The following is a 17,179-nucleotide window of genomic DNA, read 5'->3' on the forward strand; positions in this document are numbered from 1 at the left end:
TTGACTGATGGAGGTTTGGATAGAATAATGAAGACATACAAAACCAAAACATGAGTAGTTTTGGTTCTAAAGCATGCTGCTAACTGATACCTAATGCCAAATCAGCAACTTTAAGTTTGATGATTGTACCATGTTTAGCTGTACTGTGTTGTCATATATAAGGGGTGTTGTTATGTGTGGCAGGGCTGCAGCAATTAAGCATGGTTGACACTTTGATCTGTTTGTGACAGAGACCTTGGACTCAGTCAGGACAGCTGGAATATTATTTAATGGATGTGGTTTAGAATATTTGTCCCCTGGGGATTCCGTCGCAGAATAAGTTTCCACTACTCAATTTTAATCCCGAGATGACATCTTTGGGCTGACTGAGATAAGGATTGTATTTTCACAGAGTAGGAACTGACATGGGTATGGACACCAACTTGGATGAGAAAGTGGCTAACTTTCAGTCTGTATTTTTAAAGAAACAAATATTTATCCCTGTGTTGAGGAGGATAAAGATGTAGACACTTACCAAAAGGAAATCCGAATGGCTGCTGTCTCTCCATCATATTTCGTTTTGACATATGGCTTTTGTTCCATGATATATCTCTGAAATCATTGATATTTATTATGAAACTCAGTGTTAAAATTTAAGCTATTTTCGATTTTCTGAGAACCATTCCCATTATTACCAAATTGATATGTATATTGCTTGACAAAGGAACTTGTGCAAGGTTTATGGTGAATTATTGTGATAAAAAGTAAAACCACACTTTACCAATGGCCTCCTATTTTTTACTGGAGTTACTTTTTCCATTTATATTCACTACTGTGTGAAGAAACAAAATTCCAATGTGTCCAATGGCAGGGTAACATTGTTTTTGTGTTGTCAGGATGGTTCCATGGTTATTAACTACTGGTAAAGCTAGTAATAGTTAAGTCTAGTGAAGCCTCTAGAGAAAATAGTCCAAAGCACCTGTGAAAGTCTAATTTCAGTAGTCTTCATAGTTTGTGGCTTGTCTTGCTTGAACTAGACGCAAAATGTTCAATATGCTTGCATTTTTCCTCAGTTTTAGTCAATGTAAATTTGTAGCCAAACTTAAGCATTGGCAACAGGTTCAGAATCACAGACCACAAATGTTAATAGTAAATTGTTGTTCAATATCCATATCCCAACTTAGAAATCTCTGGGCTGCTATATGATACTATAGATCTCACAGTGTGATATGATACATGACACCATCAATTGCTACTTGACATTGAAATGATACTGGATGACTCTATAAACAGGTTTTATATCAATGTATACACAAGTTTATAGATATGTGTGATGTTTCTATTTATTATCCATACAAGTGTAAATGTTCCAAATCCTGACATGACTATACTCCTGTGTCGTCTGGCGGACTCCTGCTGTTGTTGATGCTTCTTCCACATACCACATAGTTTCATGGTCACCTTCTCTCTCTGTGTTATTTATCATAGCTTTCACCTGGGACGTTACAGCAGTTACAACCTGGCATAGCCTTGCTGTCACTGGACTACATTAGCAACAAGTAGGGAATAAGTTGACCGTGAGGAAACACACAGTAGCTGCAGTGTAGGAGTAGTTGAACCCAACAAAAACTTGCTGCTTGACATCTCTAATACCTCCACACTGACAATAGTAGTACACTTTCTGTGTGAAGGTGACTTGTTGACCTGACCTGACAGCAGGACCACAGCTATTTACAGGGTCCAGCAGGGGACAACTGACCCAGGACTACTGTCATGCTGGTTGACCCTTGCCATCAGTTCTTTCAAGGACATGATTGTTGTGAATGGGTCAGTGACTATCAAAAGAAATCTGACATGATGGGTTTAGTTATATTTCTGTTTGTGATAGCAATGAACAGGATAGCTGTGATTTGTCCAACATGATGGTGTGTCAAGTGCAGGTCATCCTGGTGGTGACCTCCCTCTGTGATAGTGTACAGTGTTTTAGGGAGGTGAATGCAAAAAGGCAGTTGTATCAAAGATGATTCAAGAGTTGATTCATAAGGTATTTACCTCACTATAGAAGGTGATGTCTTAGAGATGTATCTGCAATATCCTCTGTCATTTGAGAAAATGAAGAATTTTTCCCAAGTTGAAGTTTAATTGGCACCAGGATGTCATGTTTTTTCACAAGATGTGGCACATGACAGTGTCATTGTGCCTCCCACCATTCAAAGGCTGAAAAGGGTTCAGTAATCTTGGTAAAATGTTTTGTAATTCTTCTAAATTACTTGGTGAAATTGAATGGTGACAGTGGACATTGCAGGCTCTGCCAGTGCTATTTACAATTGTGCAGAGCTCGGGTGGAAAGAAAGGATCAAGTAAACCTTGAGCTGATGAAATGATGGGTATATCATATTGCTCCTCCTTGATAATCCAGCATGTCTCCATTCCAGGATGATATATCATTTGGGTTCAAGATGTCACAAGCTTCATGCTCTAATCACGAACTTCGGACAGCTGTCACTGTATGTTTGCAGCCAACACCCAGTCAAACACATTTTATAAACATGAGACCTATATTCAAAATCACAGCCTTGCCCCATTTGTTTAAGCTGAAGTAGAAGAATATTATATCATGTATAAAAAACATGGTAAAACACAATACTGTTCTTGTTTCAAAAGAACAGTGGAATTTGATTTGTCTGTGACAAATTTTGTGTCATTTGACCCCCACTGAAGTTGACTTGACTAAGTTTTGTAAATGTAAGGCATATTTCAAAAGTATCAATGAAGCAAACAATTACCTCTGTCTGCTGTTTATTTTTGTCTTACAACTCTCGACAATCTGGGATAATGACCTCACTATTAAAAAAGAAAAAAGATCATAGCAATTTACCAGTTGGTTTTACATGATACTGACTGACTGACTGACTGACTGACTGACTGACTGACTGACTGACTGACTGACTTTGAGTTTGTTTTTCGCCGCTTTTAGCACTATTCCAGCAACATCACGGCGGGGGACACCAGAAATGGGCTTTACACATTGTACCCATGTGGGGATTCGAACCCGGGTCTTCGGCGTGACGAGCCAACGCTTTAACCACTAGGCTACCCCACCGCCCCTACATGATACTATAGTTGTTGAAAATGATGTTGCTATTTTACATTGACTGTGTTGTGTGATATGATCCACTTGGTAGTGTTAGATACTAGTACTAGGCTTATCTGTGGTGGTGACGCATACACTTATCTGTTATCAGATGTGAGTGGGCGTGTTCAAAATGGGACATGTTGACAAGTAAAGTAGTTATTTGTTTAAAGGTGACAATGTTTTTTGTAGGTAGACGAGATAACCTGTTTTAGGCCTCCACATTCCTTCACTGCTGGGAGAATTGTTGTTATAAGTGAGATATGGTATCAATAAGAGTGTAGGCTTGAATCTACGTGATGTTTTCAGGGGTGGATAAACTTTAAACTTGCTAGTGTACTCCGGTACAGTGGCACATGTAAAATCACTTGCCTGATAATTTTTCCACTATTCCGGCTGTTTTCTTGTTGATTTTTTAAATAAACAACATTATTAACATTGGAATATCAACTGGACACCGGTACAGTGTGATATACAAATTTGTTTGCCGACAGAAAAAAACACTGGAATCGGATGTCGGGCAATGGGTTATTTCCACCCCTTTGTTTTGGGCATCTATTCAGACAGAATTAATTTTAGTTGTACATGTTCCCTTCTTCCAGATATTGTGTGTCTCCATCGATAGATTTCACTTCCTTAAATCACCTGCTGTTTTACTATTATTCAAACATTCACATGTATAAATCAACATTTTACATTTGGTGGAGATTGCAACACAGTACACCTCACTTGAGAGTGAATGTAGGCTGGGGGGTTATTGGGGAGGTTGATATAAGCATTAACCAAGATAGCTACAGATAGATAAGTTGTGCTAGTTAAACATACATACCTATGTTCCATGGTTCAATATGCTCACTAGTCACACCCATCGTATGATGTGTATTTCGCAATGTATTGATATTGTGGAATTACAAACCTGAAGTAGGACAGGTGAAAACTGTTCAGCAACTTTCTGGTGTGACGACTGTGCAGTGTAAGTACATGAATAGTTCAGATGGGACCTTTTTATTGTACACAGTGGAGTTAGAAGTGTTACTTCCATACAACAGACCACAGTGTTCACCACCCGAGGTGTTTGCTGAGAGGTGCTGGTGATACATGTAAAGGACTGGGTTGTGTTTCATCTGGACCCCAGTGTTGTTTTCAGATCATTTTCTGAATTGTTCTGAGAGCAAGTTGTGATAAATTTTGTTGTATAAATGTTTGACAAAATACAACATTTTAATGGGGTATTTTCTTAGCTCTTGTTAGGTCATAACATTTTATGCCTTGTTTCAGCAAGTGTTGACTTGCTCAAGTTGTATTAAGTTGTGTTGAATGTTGTATTTCTGAAACCATGGTAACACTCACTAACAGGATGATTCTTCTCACAAATGCGATATGTTCATCCAGTCTTGTATTTTGTCATAATGAGTATATAAACGATATGTGTTTGTAAACTTATGATAACGATGTAACTGGTAAATCATTATGGGTTGCGATGTTTTAGTTTATTTAAAATTTCAAAGTGACCATGGTAGTGACCATATTTGATGATACATGTTTGTTCGATCGTCAATTTGAAGGGATACAATTTAGTTTCTTTTTGTGTGTAATATGCAAAATTATTCTTTCAAAATCCTCTCTCTTTTGTGACCTTACAGGCATGGTAGTTATGTTAAAGTACCTGGTCATTTCATATCACCAGGGACAGACAGACACTGATCATCACATTGGCCAGAACTCAAGAATACATATCTTTGAAATATATTGTGTATTATCATAGGTTGAAATGACCTTGAAAAATCTTCACCCAGAGCTGTGTGAAATTTGATGAACATGGAGGGGCTGTGGAAAGTACAGATGATGGTGCCATTTGTGAAAATGTTTTAATTATTCATGTTTGCTTTCAGCTGTGCTAGAGCGGAGATACTGACATGGTGATACGGAAAACCCCCTAGGCGCTAGTGATACAAGAAGGTAAGGCCAAGAGGGTGTGTGATTCTACTGGTTTCTACAGATGTTGTTCAAATAACAATTTGCCAATCTATTTGATGATTGCTCTACTTCATGTCGTTAGAGATGATTATGATATGATATGAGTTTTTGTTTTCACTAATTCAGCATGTGAAATATCCATATCTAAATTTACCGTTGTATTCAAATTGAATTAACTGAAAGGTCGCACAATAGCTATCATCTTGCCTTAGAGTAGAGGTAGTGTTTATAGAGTGATATTGGCATGGCATTGCAATAGTGTCCTGTAAAGACTGGAAAGGGCAGCATGACATCCCCATCTATACCTGCTGTTACAGGAACCAAATTTGATTTCCCAGGAGAGCATGAGAGAGTAATCTCCCCTTAAGGCCTCTTTGCATGCAATCTTGCACAGTAGGTGTCAGTAATAACACAGGGGTTAGGGGAGAGGAGTCATTAGATTTCTTAATGACTCCATTCCATGTGTCACTGAAAGAAAAAGCACCCTGCATCATTTGCAGTGTTCATGACACACCTACCGGTGATATACCTGAAATCGGGTCAAAGTACACAGGCCACTTATCTTCATATGTTGACTGACACATACCCTGGAAGCTGCTCGTCACTAAGAGATAACAGACACACTAGCCTTAACATGTGAAACTGGGTCAGCAAATACCATGTCACAATTATCAGGTCACAGACAAAACAAAACACTCAATAAAAACACCTGTGTAAATAACACTTTTACAGTTAGTGACTGAAAGCACTGGCCCACAACCATAGTACATGTACTTCCTTTAAACCAGCATGATAACTGTTGCTATATTTCCATAAAACTCGACTGAAAATAAGGGCAAGTGAACTTAAAATGTTTTGGTGGATGTAGAAAATCATATATTGAAAATGTGATTGTCAAGCTCCTTTCAAGTTTGTGAAACAGGTTTAGACTAGTGAGTGAGTGAGTGAGTTGAATGTTACCCTGCTTTTGGCAACATTACAGCAATATCATGGCCAGGGATACCAGACATGGGCTTCAAACATTATACTAATGTGGTGAACCAAACCCAAGCCAACAGTGTGACAAGCAAACACTTTAACCACTCGACTACCCCACCACCCCTGAATAGTTAAAATAGTTAAAAACAGTGGAAACAAGTAAGCTGTAAAAGCACTCAATAAGACAACAACAAGGAGATGTGTGAGGCGTGTATGCTATAGCTGGAACCAGCATACCCCAGGTTATGGAGCCTCAGCACAGCCATCGTGGTGGGTGGAATCCGCCATTATGTATATACTGCTTTTAACACAGCACATTCTCAAACACAAGTTAGAAAGGGCTGCTTCCATCCATAACTATACCTAGCAATGAGAGATATTGATCAAATGTGGTGGTCCAGACCATGGATACGCTAAATATTTAGATGCACGATTTACACCTGGAGAAGTCGTCAGGCTTTGTTGTCACCTGTGAGATGACTGAATGCAGCCCACATCGTCTACTGTAGTTTTAATCATGCTATAGATTTCTGTGTCTCTCATACGAGAACAATTTTAGATGTCAACATGTTTAGTCTGTGAGTTGAATATGATACTGTTCCCTTTGAGACGTTTTAATGATTTCATTTTGACAGTATTTTATGTGTGAGAAACAAGGGGCTCCAGTTAGCTTCTGCTTGAACAAACTGTCAATAAATATGGTAAACTTAAGGTGTTCATGATGTACTTTTATATCAGTTATTACATATTTGTGAAGTTGTGCAGGATTTTTATCAGTGAAAGTTTGGGTTAGAACTAGTCTTCATCAACCCATACTTGTATGAGGCCACTGACAGGATTGGGGGGTCAGGCTTGGTCACTTAGTGTATGCGTAGCATCATATCCCTTTGTGTAAATTGATACTTATGATGTTATCACCAAATTGTCTTGTCACGATTATTTCCATACAGGAGTATCACAGCTAACAAACAAACATCTAAACAAAAATCATTTGAAATTTTCATTTATTGTATACCACAGAATGTATTTCTAAATTTGTCATGAGTTGAGAAGGTATGTGTTCTAGCTAGGAAATATTACAAAGTAGTTGTGTGTGCTCATATGCAGGAAAATAAGTAATATTTTTAATGCTTCTTAATGATACGGGGCGGTGGGGTAGCCCAGTGGTTAAAGCGTTGTCTCGTCACGCCGAAGACCCGGGTTCGAATCCCCACATGGGTACAATTTGTGAAGCCCATTTCTGGTGTCCCCCGCCGTGATGTTGCTGGAATATTGCTAAAAGCGGCGTAAAGCCAAATTCAGTCAGTCAGTCTTAATGATACACTCTCTACTTCTGATAAAGTTCAATGATTTTTATACATCGATCATCTCACTGCTTACACCACAAGTACACAGTCTTGAGTTTCTTCAGGTCAAAATAATATACATTATGAACAGCTTCTGACGAATTTTGTTCAGATTTGAATTAACAAAAATTTGAATTAAGATTTCCCCAATATTGAAATGTGAATATGCATCAGTATGACATGAGGAGACAAATTCCTTGCCAATGATTCATGTCATACAATCCCCTGCAGATTCCCTTTTCCCTTAGGATGTTGGATCAGGGATTCCATTAAGTTACTTGTATTGCAATGCTATTATTTGTGTCACTGTATCAACTGAACGTTTCATGATCCAAATATTGATTGCATATGGATCAACACAGCACCCTCTCTGGTGATCATCATGGTCATATTTCAACAACACAGCTGACCATTAGAAAGGCAGGAGAACAAAAGTACTGAACAACAAAAATAAAACGAAGGCATAGAAGGAAACGTGACATGGAACGTTAACGTTCAGTCTTTGTGCAGATCTCAGATTAATGTTTGATGTCAAAATAGACCTTTTTGTCTTGTCACTTAGTATTTGTACAAGAGAATCAATGACGCTATGCTGACACTTGTGTGACAAAGGATAAGTTTCAGTTCCTTTCTAAATCTAGAAAAAAGAAGGTTGTAACATTTAACACTAGTAAATGTTGACCATATTTGTTGTAGATTCACCATGAATCTATGCTGGAAGAAAGAACGGCCACCGGGTAAGTACAACTTCTTCATCATCACAATCACTACCATGAGCACAGGTTAAATGCTGGCCTCAGAAATTGTTTCCAGTGAGTGAGTGAGGGAGTATTGCTCGCAGCATCAGCAATTTTGCAGCTATTCGTGGCAAGTAAATGGTTTCCAAGTTTGACACAAGAGTGATCATGTTCCATGCATTTCCTTTTTTTGACTTGTACCGTTTGTTCCCAAGTGTTTTCAGGTGAACACTTGACTTGCCTCTGCTTGTGTTTGTGATGGGTATCTCTGGTGGGCCAAGAGGCTCCTATATTTTGGTGAACATGTATTATCACTGTTTGGTACTTATTTGTCAACACATGCTCATTATATGGTCACAATTGTACATTTATCAATTTCTTATAGTTAAAGAAATGGTTTTGTCAGACATTTACATCAGGTACTACAGGCCTTTTCTAAAACATTTTAGGCAAAGACTGAATCTGATATTTTGAGGGATTGTTTCCTGTATGGACAGTTAAAAATGGCATTCATTTCCGACAATAGACAATATTTGAGATGGGAGCAGTGCAGTGTTTTGTTTTTCTATGATACAGAAATTCTGCTTGTATGAAATAATTGCATTTCAGTACTTTGTATTATACAAACATTTCTTGGAAAATCTCTGTCTGTGGCACTGAATAGTACCAAAGTGGAAAGTGATTAGTTGCAGTGTGTTACCACCAGGTTGAGAGTGTAATTGTACCTAACTGATTCAGAGGTGACTACCACGAGGATTTACCAAGGCTAATCTTGATTAGTTTGCAGGAAGCCAATATAATAGCTCATTGCTGTTAAAAATCACCTCACTCACTCACACCTGAATAATATATAATCTTTGATTTATAAAAGCCATTTCCCTGATCTACTTTCCTCTGCTTCCATGAAAGTGGTTATTGTAAATATATTTTCTTCCTAGAGACGCTCTGAGGAAAACTATTACACTAAAGTATGAAAACACAAGGATAAATGTCACCATTGAAATCTGAGTACTTGGTTGAGTAGGTAGATATTGTCTTTGTGGTGTCCAGTGTGCTGTATTGATTTAATACTCTCTGTACTGAGTGAACCTTGTTTCCTATAAAACCTACAGTCCCCACTCAATACATCCCTCTCCTTGCTTTGTGGCCAAGACAGAAACACACACAATGGGGCAAAAATCAAAGTTGACACCAGTAGCAGATGGTTAACTGAGGCGACACATTCCCATCGCACAACATATCACTGTTCAATAAAGATAGGAATTGAACTGTAGAAGCAGGAAAAGTCCAGCGAGATTTCAATGTTACTTTACTAAGCCAAGGAGTAAAGCTCTCCATTGATCAGAGCCCTGATGCTGTTTTTCACACTATAGTTTTCTGGGGGTCACTCTTGCTGAAGCTTGATCATGTTGATGGAGAATGTGGTGTTTGTGATGTGAAAGGGTTATATCCCTGGGTGAGGGTGACATCATGGTTGTTTAATGGCATCATCTGGGGAATATTGCAACACTGATCCTCGCAGTGGAAGTAAGGCTAAGGTTGGAAGTGGCAGAGTGTTACAGCAGGCCCTGCATTCCGTCCTCACCCTGACAGGTTAATCAGTTCCTGTGGCAGCTTGGTGCCGAGGTACTGATATTACAGTCTATCCTGTTCCACCAGCCATAGGAACACAGTGCTGGAAGTGGTTAATTGTGGGAGTGTATTGTACACACTGATAGGCTAAATGAGCCTTGCAAAGTGCACCTCTGTGGTTCAATTGACTCATAATGACTTTACCCAAATTGTGTCCATGATACGTAAGCTATCTAGTGCGAAGGGCTACATGAGATTAAATTGATGTCTGTGATGCCACAGACAACCATGTTATGGAACACCCATGTCAGATCTCCGTTCAGTTTGTTCCCAAACATATTCATCCATAGTTCATTTAACTATTTCTCTCAGTGACACGTAATTTGATTATTTGTGGCATGAGGCTTGCAGTAAAGATGTTACCCGTGTTTCTAGCTGACTGGCCTGTATTTGTCACTGATAACCTCAGGACAGAGTAATGTGAGAGGAAATAACAACAGTAATACTGGAAGCTGTCAGGGTGTGACTCATTAGACTCTCCAACACCTTGTCAGTGGATGCCCGGCACAAACTGTCACCAGCGACATGATGGTGCGGCTTGTTCTTCTCATTGCCATATTCACCATGAATAGGTCTGTGTTATTTAGGGTTGGTTAGCCTAATGGTTAAAGTGTTCACTCGTCACACTGAAAACCCGGGTTCGATTCCCCACATGGGTACACCATTTCTGGTGTTCCCAGCAGTGATGTTGCTGGAATGTTGCTAAAAGCGGCGTAAAACCAAACACACTCACTCATTCTAATTCATATGATGAAAGGAAAGTGCATATGAGTGAGAATGATTAATTTGAGTTATCATTTTCAGTATTTTGTTCATCTCGCATATGTACAAACATGGTAGCACTAAGGATTAGATATTCTCCTATGCACATATGAAACATCCCTATGAGACAACCAGCACGACATACTGATGTTGAAGTGACTTACAGAAGAATACCACCAGGACCAAGGAGAAACATTGCCATTGTAATAGAGAAAGTAGAATGTTATTGTCCATGTTGGCCTCAGCCAGCACTCTCCCACAAGCCATGTTTATAGCCAAAGAAGTAGTTTTCCTATTGATTATGTCTCTTTTTCTTCTCACAGCTTGTACCATTGCATGTGGTTTCATTGCCTCTGGTCGAGCAAATCGTCTTTGTAGCTTGAGCTGCTTTGCTTATGACATGATCAAGGGCTGTTAGATCTTTATCTTCATTAGAAAGGCCTTGGTTAGCCCCATGACATGAACAAAGGTCAATGTGGTAACAGCGCCACCTTCAGTGCAGACATTGTAATAAGTCCTTATTTGACTTGCCTAACAGCCCCTGGGATATGATGCTGAGCCCTTGTCAGTGCTGCTTGTAAGCTAGGACGTCCACATTGGCACCTGTTCTATATTTTGTCTCTTGTAGGAGTAACCTTGATCTCATGAGTATTCTTGATCCCTTGGAGTTGGTGCCAAAGCTAACTTTGGTAACATTGGTTTAAGAAACCACTCTAGGAGTGCTTTTTTAAGATGAAGTGAGGAAAACATGGACTTGTTGTCTGGAGTACGTGATGCTTTTGTCTCTGTGAGTAATTGAACCAAGAGCTGTTGATCCTTCAGAATGAAAACAGACCATAGGCGCCTTTCTCACATAGTGTGAAAAAACTGTTTCCGGAGGATGTGGAGACACTTATATTCCTGTGGGTGAAGCTAAACCCTGAGTAACCCTCTTACTACAAGACGAAACATTCTTCACTTCACTCCATTTGTACCTGTACTCTCTATACTGGGAAGTTGGCTTCTAGAGCCTTGTGCACACAGTAATGCATGTCCAGTGACTGGATCGATCGCTTGATGACATGAGGATTGTTTGACACTTGCACACCTAGAGCCATCCTGCTCTGTGTCCACTGGAAGCTATTACTATCTCTGTGTCTGACTCTGTCTTGAGGAGGATGGTTGAGATGAAGTGTTGCGGTATGACCAAAATCTTTACAGAAGGATTTGGTAAGTTGTGTTCAGTGTTTCTGTAATGGTTGATGGGAGTTTGAGGGTTCATGTTAGACATATCATTTTAAGGCTGTTTCTGAAAACGAGAATGTTGATGAAGATGCAGTGTGTCTTTTGATACTTCTTCAAACAATAAGTTTGTGTATTTTTCATTTAATAGCAGCATGTGGTATGAAATGTTTTAGAAACTTATACCACCATCATTACTACTATAGTATATCAAAAGGAGATTGCATGTCATATGAAATGAAGATAAGTTCATCTTCTTATGTGATATGAATACATGGAAAGGGCTTGTTATATTTGTCAGTTCAGTTGATACACGGCCTCATTGTGTTAACAGACATGATCTGACACACTAAACAGGCCGTAGTGCAACCTACAGGTGTGATCTGATCCATGCTATACAGGCCATAGTGCAACCTACAGCTGTGATCTGGTCCATGCTATACAGACCATAGTGCAACCTACAGCTGTGATCTGGTCCATGCTATACAGGCCATAGTGCAACCTACAGCTGTGATCTGATCCACGCTAAACAGGCCATAGTGCAACCTACAGCTGTGATCTGATCCATGCTATACAGGCCATAGTGCAACCTACAGCTGTGATCTGATCCATGCTATACAGGCCATAGTGCAACCTACAGCTGTGATCTGATCCATGCTATACAGGCCATAGTGCAACCTACAGCTGTGATCTGATCCATGCTATACAGGCCATAGTGCAACCGACAGCTGTGATCTGACCCACACCAAAACAGGCCATAGTGCAACCTACAGCTGTGATCTGATTCTGACCCACACTTAATAGGCTGTAATGCAAACTGCCAGCTGTGATCTGACCCACACTTAATAGGCTGTAGTGCAACCTGCCAGCTGTGATCTGATCCACGGTATACAGGCCATAGTGCAACCTGTCAGCTGTCATCTGACCCACACTAAACAAGCCATAGTGCAACCTGCCAGCTGTGATCTGACCCATACTAAACATACCCTAGTGCAACCTGACAGCTGTGATCTGACCCACACTAAACAGACCCTAGTGCAACCGGTCAGCTGTCATCTGACCCACATTAAACAGACCCTAGTGCAACCTGTCAGCTGTGATCTGACCCACATTAAATGGCCATAGTGCAACCTGCTAGCTGTGATCTGACCCACACTAAACAGATCATAGTGCAACCTGCCAGCTGTGATCTGACCCACACCATAAACAGACCCACACTAGTGCAACCTGCCAGCTGTGATCTGACCCACACTAAACAGACCCTAGTGCAACCTGCCAGCTGTGATCTGACCCACACTAAACAGACCCATAGTGCAACCTGCCAGCTGTGATCTGACCCACACTAAACAGACCCTAGTGCAACCTGCCAGCTGTGATCTGACCCACACTAAACAGACCCTAGTGCAACCTGCCAGCTGTGATCTGACCCACACTAAACAGACCCTAGTGCAACCTGCCAGCTGTGATCTGACCCACACTAAACAGACCCTAGTGCAACCTGCCAGCTGTGATCTGACCCACACTAAACAGACCCTAGTGCAACCTGCCAGCTGTGATCTGACCCACACTAAACAGACCCTAGTGCAACCTGCCAGCTGTGATCTGACCCACATCTCCTGCAACACATGCTGTTGTAAGATTTAATTAATGAAGTGCAGCAACTTAGTGACTTGGTTGATTCTATGTGATTGTAACCCAACCACATGTGTTTGCTCACAATATGTATTGATCTCTTGTCTGGTTTTACTCATTATTTACTCATTATTTCAGGTAGTGATCATTAACCTGGAACATACTTGATTGTGGCATTAAACAATCAACACAACAATCAAACAATGGTGTTACCACCTTTTTGCAGTGAACCACAGCTTCAATATCTGTCATGCAAAGTGAAAGTCACATTTGGGAAGATTATTAAAGTTGTGTCATATTTTCACAATGAGCAAACCACTTTGATATCAGTCATATGTTGTCATCTTCCTTTCCTGCTATGAGTGAATGCATGGCACTCACTTACCTCGAGCAGATTAATTCCTGTGGTCTGATAGCCATAGCTTCATTAGCGACGCTGTCAAGAGGGAACTGGGCAGGATTTGCTTTGTTGATTCAAGAGAGCTTGGCATGTACTGGAAGCTACTTCCTGGACAGGTCGAGGAGATTTGTCCACATCCAGGGAAACTGAAATGTCTCCATGTGGCAAAGACATAAATGTTAGCAGGTCTTTCCTGTGACACCCCTGGAAGGGTTGTACCACCTGGGTATCAGGGGTGCTGAAGTGCTGGTAACACAAGGTGTTTTGTCTCACAGTGACAGACATCCTGATCTGTGGAACACTGTCTAAATTGGCACTGCCTACAGGCAGCTGTGGTGTGAGGTAGCGTGACCCATTCATTAATAACTAACTGTCTGAATTGTCCAACCAGTCTTATTGCCCCATGTTTTATTATATTCTGTCCATATCGGTAGAATTTGAATATGAGGCCATTATTGTACAACCAGAGTTAGTGACTGAAGTATGACTTGGTGACAGGTGACACAAAGTAGTATTTAGGAATAGTTTCTGTCATTGGAATGAACTTCACACAGCATCCAGTGGAGGGTGTTTTGAATTACAGCGTCACGGAATATTTCTGAGTGTCCTGACCAAGTGAGATGCCTCCTGTATAATTGACACTAGTCTGTCTCACAGTCCCTGAACCACATTATTTTCCCTACAGCCTAGCCTTCCCTGTAGTGCTAAAGCCCTAAACGAAGCAAGTCTAGATTTCCCCAGGTTCAGGAATCTCTGGTCTCCCTAGGGCTCCTTTTCAATTTAAATGGGCTTGTTTGTTACTATCAAAATTATATATATTCAGAGACTAAGCCTTAGTCTAAATTGACACCAGTATCCGTAGCTGAGAAATACACAAGGAAAACCCTTCATGATCTTTGTAGCCATCTGCTATCAGCTGTTTACCGTTTCCTATACAATTAGTCATCAAGATGCTGCATAAAAAATGAAGTACTTGTGAGGAAGTAAGTAACGGAAAGTGTGATAATTTATTCATCCAGACTTCATGGTTTCTTATTTTGAAAGTCAAATATTCAGGAAGAAAGTGCAGTTTCAGTGGAAAGAAAATAGATTGGTTGAAGTCCTGTATTACAGAGGCTGATGATTCTGATCCTATCCTGGCTGGGTCCTGAAATATTCAACATGGTCAAATTACTCACTCTCCAGTAGCGTGCTTTGCAACCAGGTACCAACTTCTGCCTATCAAACTTTAATCAACACCAGCTCAGTCATCTCGGGAATGTTGTCCGACTGTCGCAGTGATCAGTGCACGGAAGTCACTCTTTGGCCCCAGTCTTGTCCACATGTACACAAGTACCTGCATGGTTAGACAGGACTTAGTGTGAGCTCAATATGTGTGACAGGCTATGGGGACAGTTGTTATATGGGAGTATTGCCAGGCAGCTATTGGAGGGAGATGCAGAGGGGACCCATTTGTCTGATGTCACCTGGGTTCACCGCCTATCTCTTTACTTTGCTAGGAGCTATGATTGTTGAGGGTTCATAATGCAGTATTCCACCTCAGTATGATACTTGGTCTCTCTGCATCCACCTATTCCACACTGGATCTGTCAACACACACTGGCTCCATCCACTCAGACAAGCTCTATCCCCACTCTCTGGAGCCGTTAATACACACTGGCTCCATTCACTACACACTAACTCCATCCAAGCACTCTGGATCCATCCACTCACAGAAGTTTCATCCCCACGCTGGCTCCATCCACACTATCTGGTTTTATTAACACATTATGACGCCATCCACATACCACATACAAGTCCCATCGCACCTCACGGGCTCCATCCACACACTCTTGCTCTACACACACTTGCGCGCCACACACACTGGGCCGACCCATCACTCACTGGCTCTACACATACTTGCTCCACACACACCGGGCTGACCTATCACTCACTGGCTCCACACACACTGGGCCCACCCATCACTCACTGGCTCTACACACACTGGTCCCACTCATTACTCACTGGCTCTACACACTTGCGCCACACTCACTGGGCCCACCCATCACTCACTGGCTCCACACACACTGGTCCCACTCATTACTCACTGGCTCTACACACTTGCTCCACACACACTGGGCCCACCCATCACTCACTGGCTCCACATACACTGGTCCCACCCATTACTCACTGGCTCTACACACTTGCGCCACACACACTGGGCCCACCCATCACTCACTGGCTCCACACACACTGGTCCCACTCATTACTCACTGGCTCCACACACACTGGTCCCACCCATTACTCACTGGCTCTACACACTTACGCCACACACACTGGTCCCACCCATCACTACTCCACATACACTGGTCCCACTCATATTACACTGGCTCCACACACACTGGTCCCACCCATTACTCACTGGCTCTACACACTTGCGCCCACACACACTGGGCCCACCCATCACTCACTGGCTCCACACACACACTGGTCCCACTCATTACTCACTGGCTCCACACACACTGGTCCTGCACCCATTACTCTCACTGGTTTCTACACACTTGCGCCACACACACTGGGCCCACCCATCACTCACTGGCTCATACATACACTGGTTCCACCTCATTTATCACTGGTTCCTATCCGCTTCCACCATAATTTACCACGCTCGCTGGGCATTCCGCATCATCACTATTGGTTTGATCGCACACTGGTCCTCGTTGTACTTCATTACTGGTCTACATTTTCCATCCGCGCACACTGGACCACCAAATCACTTACTCACTGGCTCCACACACACTGGTCCTACTCATTACTCACTGGGGTTTCTACACATGACTTATGCTCCACACACACTGGGGCTCCACCTATCACTCACTGGTTTCCACACACACCAAGGTCCTATCACCACTGGGTTTCCACACACACTGGTTTCTACCTATCACTTCACTTGCGCCTTACACACACTGTCTCACCTATTACTCACTGGGTTTCCTACATACACTTAAGTGCCACACACACTGGGCCCACCTATCACTACTGGTTTCCACACTGGTCCTATACTCTCATACTCACTGGTCTCACTCACTGGCTCCACACACACTGGGCTCCACCCATCACTCACTGGCTCTACACACACTGGTCCCACTCATTACCACTGGCTCTACACACTTGCGCCACACTCACTGGGCCCACCCATCACTCACTGGCTCCACACACACTGGTCCCACTCATTACTCACTGGCTCTACACACTTGCTCCACACACACTGGGCCCACCCATCACTCACTGGCTCCACATACACTGGTCCCACCCATTACTCACTGGCTCTACACACTTGCGCCACACACACTGGGCCCACCCATCACTCACTGGCTCCACACACACTGGTCCCACTCATTAC

The 17,179-nt window shown here is 41.8% G+C and overlaps 1 protein-coding gene across 1 annotated transcript in view; it reads left to right on the forward strand.

Annotated features, from left to right (window-relative positions):
• Window positions 1-17,179, forward strand: part of LOC124261726 (phospholipid-transporting ATPase ID-like) — a 105,698-nt gene that overhangs the window by 33,748 nt on the left and 54,771 nt on the right. Inside the window, exons 2-3 of the mRNA XM_046696075.1 lie at window positions 5,005-5,071; window positions 8,110-8,150. Of these exons, the coding sequence (XP_046552031.1) occupies window positions 8,117-8,150 (34 nt within the window). The 5' untranslated portion in view covers window positions 5,005-5,071; window positions 8,110-8,116. The remainder of the gene's footprint in view (window positions 1-5,004; window positions 5,072-8,109; window positions 8,151-17,179) is intronic.

The sequence above is a fragment of the Haliotis rubra genome, unplaced genomic scaffold (genome assembly GCF_003918875.1).
Source record: "Haliotis rubra isolate DU_JTF1 unplaced genomic scaffold, ASM391887v1 Scf805, whole genome shotgun sequence".
Classification (NCBI taxonomy): Eukaryota; Metazoa; Mollusca; class Gastropoda; order Lepetellida; family Haliotidae; genus Haliotis; species Haliotis rubra.